The sequence below is a fragment of the Microtus ochrogaster genome, chromosome 2 (assembly GCF_000317375.1).
Source record: "Microtus ochrogaster isolate Prairie Vole_2 chromosome 2, MicOch1.0, whole genome shotgun sequence".
NCBI classification, from domain to species: domain Eukaryota; kingdom Metazoa; phylum Chordata; class Mammalia; order Rodentia; family Cricetidae; genus Microtus; species Microtus ochrogaster.
In genome coordinates, this window is record NC_022010.1 from 32,659,607 (window position 1) to 32,669,471 (window position 9,865).

Here is a 9,865-nt window from a genome sequence, read left to right on the forward strand (position 1 = left end):
TTTTAATTCCCATAGTGCTTTGCGAGATATTGTATAATAGGTATCTATTGCTTTTCCTCTTATTGTTTTCTGCTCCTGAAACTCTGCTGATTCGAGGAGGGGAAAGACCAATTACTATGTGGACTTCTCTATGCAGAACTGTTCTACACAGCATTTCCACAGAAGGCCGCCAGTAAGTATGACACACACCTGTGAAACATGTCATTTAGACAGTGCACAGTACTCGAAGGGGCTTTCCTGTCAAATGTTCCACAGATGAGTTCCCTTACCAACACTCACACCACCACTGCAGAAGGTAAGCGCTCATGCTTTCTCTGGTTTGCAGATGGGAAAATAGTTTTACTATATACATGATGTTATATACATACACCTGAAATTGAGTTTTCAATTCATCAAGACCCAAGGTTTAGTGAACTAATAACCAGTAGATACTAGGGCCATCAACAACCATGAATCAAACCCCATGATGGCAAATGACAAGAGAAGAAGTGACCCTGGTTCCTGCCCCGAGTCACAGCCGAGCTTGGGTTAGAATCCAGGTCTGTCCAGCAGGACCTCATCCCTGATCAAACTGACCCACTATCTGCTGGAAGATCTTACCAGAAATACTGGGTATCTCTGCCCCTTAGGCATTGCTTAGCAGGTATTTGGTCACAGTGATGAGAAAGTGACTAACACATTTACAGCACTTCTCCACCTACTGTCTACTGAGCTTCCCCACAATTCCGCTGAAGCCATGAAAGTGTCTGGCTCCGCTACCCCAGAATAAAGAGGCCTGAAATCTCTTTTTGTTTTGGTGGTTTGTTTGTTTGTTTTCTAGACAGGTTTCTTTGTGTATCCCTGGCTGTCCTGGAATTTACATTCTGGTCCAGTGTGGCCTCGAACTCAGAGAGAGTGAAGTGCTGGGATTGAAGGGGTGCTCCACCACCCACCCAGAAAGGCCTGGAATCTAAACCATTTGCCTGTACACTCTTAGCCAGGAAGTGTCAGGAAATAGGAACTCTGTTCCGACCTCAACTCCAGGGCTTGTCCAAAAGGAAGACACAGACCTGGTCCCTTTCCTCGATCTTCACTCCCCTGTACTCAGACACACACACACACATACATATGTGCACATTCACTGTACACGCACTGACATACACTAACAGGCATCTTTTTTCACAGGTCTTTGGATTCTGCAGAGCAGTTTTGTCCTACAACATAGATGCCACCAACCTGGAAACCCCAGAAAACATTGACATAAACTGTGAAGTCTTCGACTTTGAGGTAGGCTGGCTGAGCATCCTTTGTCATGAGCAGGACCAAGCTAAGTGATCATTTCAGATACATTGTACATTTGACTCATTTGGCTGTTATGACGTGTGTATGTGTGTGTGTGTGTGTGTGTGTGTGTGTGTGAGAGAGAGAGAGAGAGAGAGAGAGAGAGAGAGAGAGAGACAGAGAAAGAGACAAAGACAGAGACAGAGAAAGAGAAAGAGAGATAGAGACAGAGTAGGTTTGTGTCATCAAGGACATGGCTCTATAGGTTTTATTTGTTTTTATTTTATTTCATTTATTTGGTTTTGTCTTTTTGTTTGTTTGTTTTTCTTCTCTTGAGACAAGTCCACACTTCGTAGCATTGATTGGTCTGGAACTCAGTATGGAAACCAAGCTGACCTCAAATTCCTAGAGATCTGCCTACCTCTGACTCCCAAATGCTAGGATTAGAGGTGTGCACTGTCACACCCAGCCGTATGTAACACTACCATGCCCAACCATAGATTTATTTCTAAGTTAAAGTGTGTTGGTGTAAAACTGTGATTCCAACATGTGGGAAGCTGAGATAGAAGAATGGCCAAGTTCAATGCCAGCCTGAGTTACAGAGAAAGACTCTGGGGTTTTTTTGTTTATTTATTTATTTTTTTTAAAGAACTCAAGTTCAGGGTTTGGAGACTAATTGTCTGTCCTCTGAAAGAGTGGCTATATTCTGGAAGAGTGTCTTTGAAAAACAAAAACAAACAAGCAAGCAAACAAAAAAAAAAGGTGGACAATATGGCACACACCTGTAATTCCAGCACTTGGGAGGCAGAGGTGAGCAGATCTCTGTGAGTTCAAGGTCAGCTTGGTCTACAGAGTGAGCCAAGGTTACACAGAGAAACATTGTCTTGAAAAACAAAACAAAACAACAACAACAAAAGGTGTGCCTGTCTGTCCTCCAGAAGAATGTCTTGGGACTGAGCTGGGAATGTCATATCCATCATAAGATGCTAGTTTAATAGACAGGTACCATTCCTTGATAGAGTTTCATCACTTTTCATTGAAATGAGAAAAACAAGACAGGGATTTTCTGTATTTAGCCCTGGTTGTCCTATAACTTGCTCTGTAGACCAGGCTGGTCTCAAAATCGCTAAGATCTGCCTGTCTCTGCCTTCTTAGTGCTGGGATCAAAGGCATGCACCGCCATTGCCTGGCAAGAATAATATAGTTTTGTTTTTTTTTTCAAATGAAACAGCATCCAAAGGACCACCGTTACTTTTGAGATTATCTTTCCAACTTGTCAAAATAGTATTCCTCTTGGGAAATAATCATGCTATTCAGTGACAGTTTTTCTTTGTATTTTAAATGTAATCTGGCTAGAAAAATATTTAAGAACTGGGCTGGTAAAACTGGCTTGACAGTTAAGAGTAGTAGCTGCTCTTACAGAGGATCAGGGTTCAATTCCTAGCCCTTCCCACAGTAGCTCACAGCTGTTTGTACCTCCAGTTCCAGGGGATCTGATGCCCTCTTCTGGCCACCACTGGCACTGCACACACGCACAGAGCACACAAACATAGACGCAGGCAAAACCCCACACATGTAAAATATTAAATTCTTAAAAGTTCGAAGAGTTTCTTTTGGTATCCTACTTCTTCCACTGATTTGTGAAAACTTTGAGAGCCTCTGGTCTAAGTCAAGCCTAACGTCTAACTTCTTACATAATTATATTCACTTTGCTGTGTCTTTTAGCAGGCTAGAAACACGAGTGACATAAAACCCCACTGGGGCCGTGAGCATTCTCCTTTTGGCAAACACCCACGTGGTCCTCATGGTCATGAGCATCATGGACCTCCTCCTCACGGACACCCTCCACATGGACCCCCTCCTCATGGACCCCCTCCACATGGACACCCTCCACATGGACCCCCTCCACATGGACCCCCTCCTCCCGGACACGATTTCCATGACTATGGACCCTGTGATCCACCCTCCAATGATCAAGAACACAACGGGCCACCGCATCATGGGGGCCATGGTCCACCACACCATCGGGGCCATGGTCCACCACACCATCGGGGCCATGGTCCACCACACCATCGGGGCCATGGTCCACCACACCATCGGGGCCATGGTCCACCACATGGCCACTTCGGGAAAAGGGGTAAAGGGTTCCCTCCTTTCCACCATCCACAAGTCGGAAGTATCTACCGACTCCCTCCACTAAATGCAGGTGAAGTTCTGGCTATGCCTGAAGCCAATTTCCCCAGCAACTCAAGGTCGAATTGCAAGAACCCCCTACAACCAGAGATCCAACCCTTCCCCGAGGTAGCCTCAGAGTTATGTCCAGGGAAATTCAAGAGTGAATTTCCACAAATTTCTAAGTTTTTTGCAAATATGCCTCCAAAATAAAACCTGATATCTTGGTGTGGGGGAAAGAGACAAGTTCTGAATAAATAAAAATGTGAACGGTAAGAAATGAAAAGTGTGGTTATTCTAACTTTATTTTCCTACTTAGCAAAGTGTAGGAAAGAAGCCGGCAGAAGACAGACAGACAGATGGAATGAGACAAAGGACATCAGTGCTATGAGCCAACTGGTGTGTTAGCTACACTGCGGTTACAGCGATACAATACCATGACCAAGGGATCTTACGGAAGCATTTGTTTTGTCTCGTGGTTCCAGGGAGATGAGACTCCATCGTGGTGGGGAAGCCTGGTAGCAAATGACAGGCATGGCAGGTGACAGGAACTGGAAGCTGAGAGCTCACATCACAAGCACAAAGCAGAAAGAACTAGAAGCGACATGGGGCTTTTAATCTCAAAGGTCACCTGACCAGCCCCCTCAGGCAAGGCATACCCCCTAAAAGAATTTCCACAAAAAAAACCCACAAACTGGGGACCCAGTGTTCAAGTATCAGCCTATGGGGACATTCTCAATCAAACCAGACATACCAAGAAAGAATACATTTTTTTAAAAAGACTGCTATAAAGGTCACTCACAATGTCTTCCAGTCAATGTTATCAAATTCCATTATAAAGCACTTAATAAAACTGGCTATAAGCTGCAAAGAAAGTTTTAACATAATCAGGAACAAAATTTCAGATGTTCAAGAAATGGCTTTCATGTTCCACCTGATTCCCACTTCACAAGGCACTCTCTAGGACTAAGGGGACACTAAACCTGGTCCTCCCTGCAGTCCCGACTCTCCCCAGATTTGCACCACAGAGTGCTCTGCTTGGATGGACACAGAGGACCATCGGCCTGTGCTCATCTCTCTTTGAGGCTATTCAATGGCCACTTCTATATCCAACTAAAGATAAAGGATCCGTGGAAGATCACCAGGGAACAGGAGCGCCTAGATACACCACATGGTTATACCAAGATGCCTCACGTGGCTGTGCCGAGACGCTCCACGAAGCTGTGCCTAGATGCCCCATGTAGCTATGGCGAGATGCAGCACAGGGATCTTGCCTAGACTGTGTCCTCAGAAGGCAGAACGGAAGACTGTCCCCCAGAAAGGAGAACGGGGCTCTCACTGTCCTTTTCATCTCTTTCCCACAGCCCGAGATGAGTTTGCCTTATTCATTTTTGGTGCTAAACAACTCTTTTTCTTCCACTTCAATACCCTTCTCTCCTTTGTTCTCAATCTGAACTCACACCCCTGGAGCCAGATTAATCAGTTCCAGACCTTTCTCTGCTTCCCAGCCACAATGGTCATTACTCTTCTAAACACAAAATAACTAGCATGGCACAGGCTCTGGCCAGTTCTAGCAATCATTTAGGACATTTGGCAACCAGAAATAACCACTGTGACCACTCTATGGGGGCCAGCAAATGTTGCCCTAGGGAACGTTGTTCTTTTCCAGAAGCATGAACCCAGAGTCAGCTGCCTGAGAAAAGAGCTGAGAAGGGGGTTACCCAGGAAGCCAAGAACAAATAAACTCAAATAAACAAATTAACAACCCAAAATATTATTTACCACAGATTTGTTTTGTCTTTCTTTCTTTCTTTCTTTCTTTCTTTCTTTCTTTCTTTCTTTCTTTCTTTCTTTCTTTCTTTCTTTCTTTCTTTCTTTCTTTCTTTCTTTTTTTCTTTCTACCTTTCTTTTCTTTCTTTGTTTTTTGAGTGGGGTTTCTGTGTAGCCCTGGCTGTCCTGGCACTCACTCTGTAGACCATGCTGGCCTAGAACTCACAGAGATCCATTCGCGTCTGCCTCTGGAGTGCTAGGCTAAAAGGCATGCACTACCATAGCCAGCTTGTTCTTTAATTTATAAAGCTTGTTAACAAATATTTATTGAGTTTTTGAAAATACATCTTGAAAAGCACAGATATTAGAAGCCCTGATTATTTTAATAGATATCCTATTGAAGTTTCCACAGATAAACAATACAGCAATAAACACAGGAAACAAGCTGGGCACCATGGTACACACCTTGAAGGTTCAGAACACAGGAGGCAGAGGCAGGAGGATCCTTGTGTTTGAAACCAGCCTGGTCTACATAATGAGTTCCAGGACAGTCAGAGCTGTGTAATAGGAAGAGCTTGTCTCAAAAATTAAACAAAAAACAAAAGAATCAGCCCTGCAAGGAGTGTCTTTACATTCAACAGGGCCACACCTACTCCAGCAAGGCCCCATCTACTCCAGCGAGGCCACAGCTACTTCAAAGAGGCCGCACCTACTCCAGCAAGGCCACACCTACTCTAAAAAGGCCATACCCACTCCAACAGGGCCAAGTCTACTCCGGCAGGGCCCCAGCCACTCAAACAAGGCTACACCTACTCCAACAGGCCACACCCACTTCAACAAGGCCACACCTCCTAATAGTGCCACTCCCTGCGGTCCTATAGAATCCATTTTCTTTCAAACCACAAAGTCAGTAACTTTTAGAACTCAGGTTAGAGCTCTGAGCAGCCTCCTCCAAAGCCATATCCTTTACCAGCTGGCTGTTCTGGTTGTGAGTCTCCACTGAAAACATCCACAGTGATCCAAGTCCTTGACAATGGTGTACCTTACCCACTTCCTCTTTTCCTTCTTCTCAACCTGGAAGCTTATCTATGGTGAAGAAAGATGAAGGCATGTTTATACTCTAAGAGCCTGGAACATTTGCGGGGTCTCACAGCCAGAGTTAATGATACACCTTGAAGTCTCTTAAGTCCTAAGACTGCTGTCCTCCTGTGCACTCAGGGTGTTTGTTCGGTTTGCCTTCTTGAGAACAGTCAGCAAGCGACCTTACTTGCCTTAGATTTCCCATGTAAGATTTTACAACCTAAGCTAACACAAAACTGTAATCTTAAATTATGTACTCTTCCATTCCCCTGATACAATGTAATGCATGTGTGTGTGCACGTGTGTTATGATAATCATTTGCTGAAAACAGCGAATAGGCTGAAAGGAGCTTAATAAAATGAGAATCAAGCATAAATGTTGAAGGTAACACAGATATTGCTCGATAGCGTGTGTTGTTAGTTGTCTGGGTCATTTTGATGTAGGAGAAGCTTGAAGGAGAAACACTGATGCTTTTATAAAGGATTTACAAATAAACATTCTTCAGGAAATATTAAGTTCCAGGAAGTAGAATTGAGTTGAAGGAGCGCTGCCTCTGATATGACATCAAGGTTAGTGTACTGACCACACTTGTTAGAAACACAAAAGAAATTTTTGTGCCATAATTGGAATGGTAGTGTGTGCTGTCGTTGTAGGGAAACCTACCCGTGTGGAGGGTTTGACTAGTTTAACCATGCACTGATACAGAGGACGTGAAATAGCAATGTAATTAATGTAACAGTAATTGTACCTATTGCATAGCAGGTGAAGGGCTGGCTCCAACAAGAAGCAAGCAAGCGTTACGTCTCTAATGCTCAGACTTTCTTTGCTTCCCCATAATCACAGCTTTGTATGCTACTCTTATTTAATAGAACCTCTGCTGAATTGATTATGTCTGTGTTTTCCTTCGGGGTTTTGTAAGCCAGATGATTTGGCCACAGGTTGGAAGACAAGTCACATGATTGAGACACACACAGAAAGGCTGCAAAAGATTTGAATAACTGCTTAGACTTGACGGCCTTAAACCTGCTGTCCTAGCTTTAACAAGATCCTCTTACCTAGGAGATATCCTCCGGCTCCATTGTGACTTGTGTGACTCCAGTGTTTCCCAGCCCTTGCTGAAGCTAGCTCTTCCTCAGGTGTGCAGTTGTAGGACAGTCCTCCTTGTTGGAGACATGAATGGATGGACATGCACACTGGCTATTTCATTCCCCTTTGTGCTTTTGTAGAACTGCAGTGGATTTGTGTAACCTTTTACAACACCTGTATTTATTATCCCATAGTAGAAAGTTGAGAACATACCAACCAGGAGCACATGTCTTCCTACACAATCTGCCCATAATTGCTGCTTCTGTAGAATAGTCTACATTCTTGAACCAATTAGGGCCCATGCTGGACTCTTTACTCATGCAGCTAAAGAACTAAACTTTTCTTTTGGTTATTAATATCCATGGCTTTTGCTGGCCTTGCACAACCATGATATGACACTAGGCTTATCTTTAGCTCTGTGCAGACCATCTCATTCTGACGTCCACAAAAATCACAATACATATAATTTATATGAACCTTTTAACTAGAAACTTTTTGCTTCCACGCTCAACTTCGGGGAAACTAAAGTCAAAGACCTGCCCTCTCTGCCTTAGTTTCTTTTCAACTCCCACATCCTCATTTCTTTGTTTCTGTAACCAGTGGTGCTGGGCTGTTTCATTTACATGAAAGATTACGTGTCTCTGCTTTTACTTTCAAAATTTGCTTAAATAAAAGAATTTCTAGGGGATAAAAACAAAAACAACCCCATTAAGATATTTGGGGGGGGGGAGCTGGAGAGATGGCTCAGAGGTTAAGAGCACTGGCTGCTTTTCCAGAGATCCTGAGTTCAATTCCCCACAACCACATGGTTGCTCAAGCGATGATCTGTAATGAGATATTGAGATCTGGTGCCCTCTTCTGGCCTGAAGGCAGAACACTATAGTAAACTAAAAATTTCTTAAAAAAAAAAAAAATCTTAGCCAGCTCTCCAGTGCCAGAGACAGATTTAAAAGTAAAAGAGAGAGCTGGCTCAGAGGTTAACAACACTGTTTGTTCTTCCAGAGGTTCTGAGTTCAATTGCCGGCAACCACATGGTGGCTCACAACCACCTGTAATGAGGTCTGGTGCCCTCTTCTGGGAAGCAGGCATACACACAGACAGAACAAAGCATACATAATAAATAAATAAATCTTAAAAAAAAAAAAAGAAAAGAGAAAAGATATTATTATTTTTAGGCAGGCACTGGTGGAAGATGCCTTTAATCCCAGGAGAGGCAGGCACACTGCTGTGAGTTTGAGGCTAGCCTGGTCTACAGAGTGAGTTCCAGGACAGCCAAGGATACATAGAGAAACCATGTCAAAAACACAAAACAAATAAACAAAAAAGATACCATGAGTTCCACATTTTTCAGGTGGAGAAACTGAGATGGGAAGGTTATGAGATTCTGACTCACAAACACACATGGGCATACATGGAAACTCACACTCATTCACACACCCAGCCAAGCATGAAACACACACACACACACACACACACACACACACACACACTGACATGCATGCACTTGCCTGTACAGACACAGTCACATAGACGTTCAGGAGAAGAGCCAGACTGACACCAATCTCGGACCTCTAACCAAGTGCCTATTCCTGCCATGCTCCTGTAAAGTCAGCATTCACCCCACACTGATGACAGCACCCCCCCTCGGGCTTCTCAGGCAGGCTCCATCACAAGCTAGAGATTCCCAATCTTTGGGGCTTTTATTTTTTCATCCTCTCTTCTTCCTTTCTTCCCTCTCTCTATCCTCTCTTTCATTTCTTCTTTGCTTTTATTATTGTGTGTGTTTATGAGCGAGGATGAGAAGGTGTGGGTGCAGGCACAAACCCACAGCCCACATGTGGACTCAGAGAAACATCAGGACCATCTGACTACCACCTCGGAAAGAAGGGTCTTCCTGTTTCTCCTGCTGTCATACTCCAGGGCTGTGAGCTTCCTGGTGACTCTCACATCCCCCACCTCCTGGTTCACAGGATCCTAAATGTGTGTCACCATCCAGAGGTTTTTTTCTGACTTCCTGGCATCAAACTCAAGTTGTCAGCATGAGGATCCTAGGGCAGGCACTTTTACCTGCTGGGCTCTTGCTGGCCACTCCCTCCCTTTTTTGCTTGAATTAATAGTTTTGAGCAGAGAGGCTGGTTTCGCAGATGTGCCAGTGCCCTGGGTGGAGCTCCCAACACTCGGCAGATGTTCCTGGGTTTGCACTTTGCAGGATGCAGCAGATCTGACAGAGGCCTGCCTCTGTACACACATATCCCATTTATCCCATTAGCTGCTTCTATACGCACCGACATCCCGTTAGCCTGCTTCTGAACACAGAGACATCCCGTTAGCCTGCTTCTATACACACTGGCATTCCATAAGTAATGCTGTGTGGGAGGTTTGTACATTGTCCTCATGTTTACACATGGAGAAACCTTTGTAATTGGCCCAGTAACGTTGCAAGAGGCTAAGAGAATTGGTTGTTGCTTTTAGCTCCTCTTTTATTGGTTTCTGCTCT

At 44.2% G+C, this 9,865-nt stretch overlaps 1 protein-coding gene across 1 annotated transcript in view; it reads left to right on the plus strand.

The window, feature by feature from the left end:
• The window catches only part of Hrg (histidine rich glycoprotein), a 10,166-nt gene extending 6,458 nt beyond the window's left edge, over positions 1 to 3,708 (plus strand). Inside the window, exons 5-8 of the mRNA XM_013351044.1 lie at positions 16 to 40; positions 97 to 172; positions 1,165 to 1,266; positions 2,986 to 3,708. Of these exons, the coding sequence (XP_013206498.1) occupies positions 16 to 40; positions 97 to 172; positions 1,165 to 1,266; positions 2,986 to 3,645 (863 nt within the window). The 3' untranslated portion in view covers positions 3,646 to 3,708. The remainder of the gene's footprint in view (positions 1 to 15; positions 41 to 96; positions 173 to 1,164; positions 1,267 to 2,985) is intronic.
• Positions 3,709 to 9,865: the final 6,157 nt, after the last annotated feature.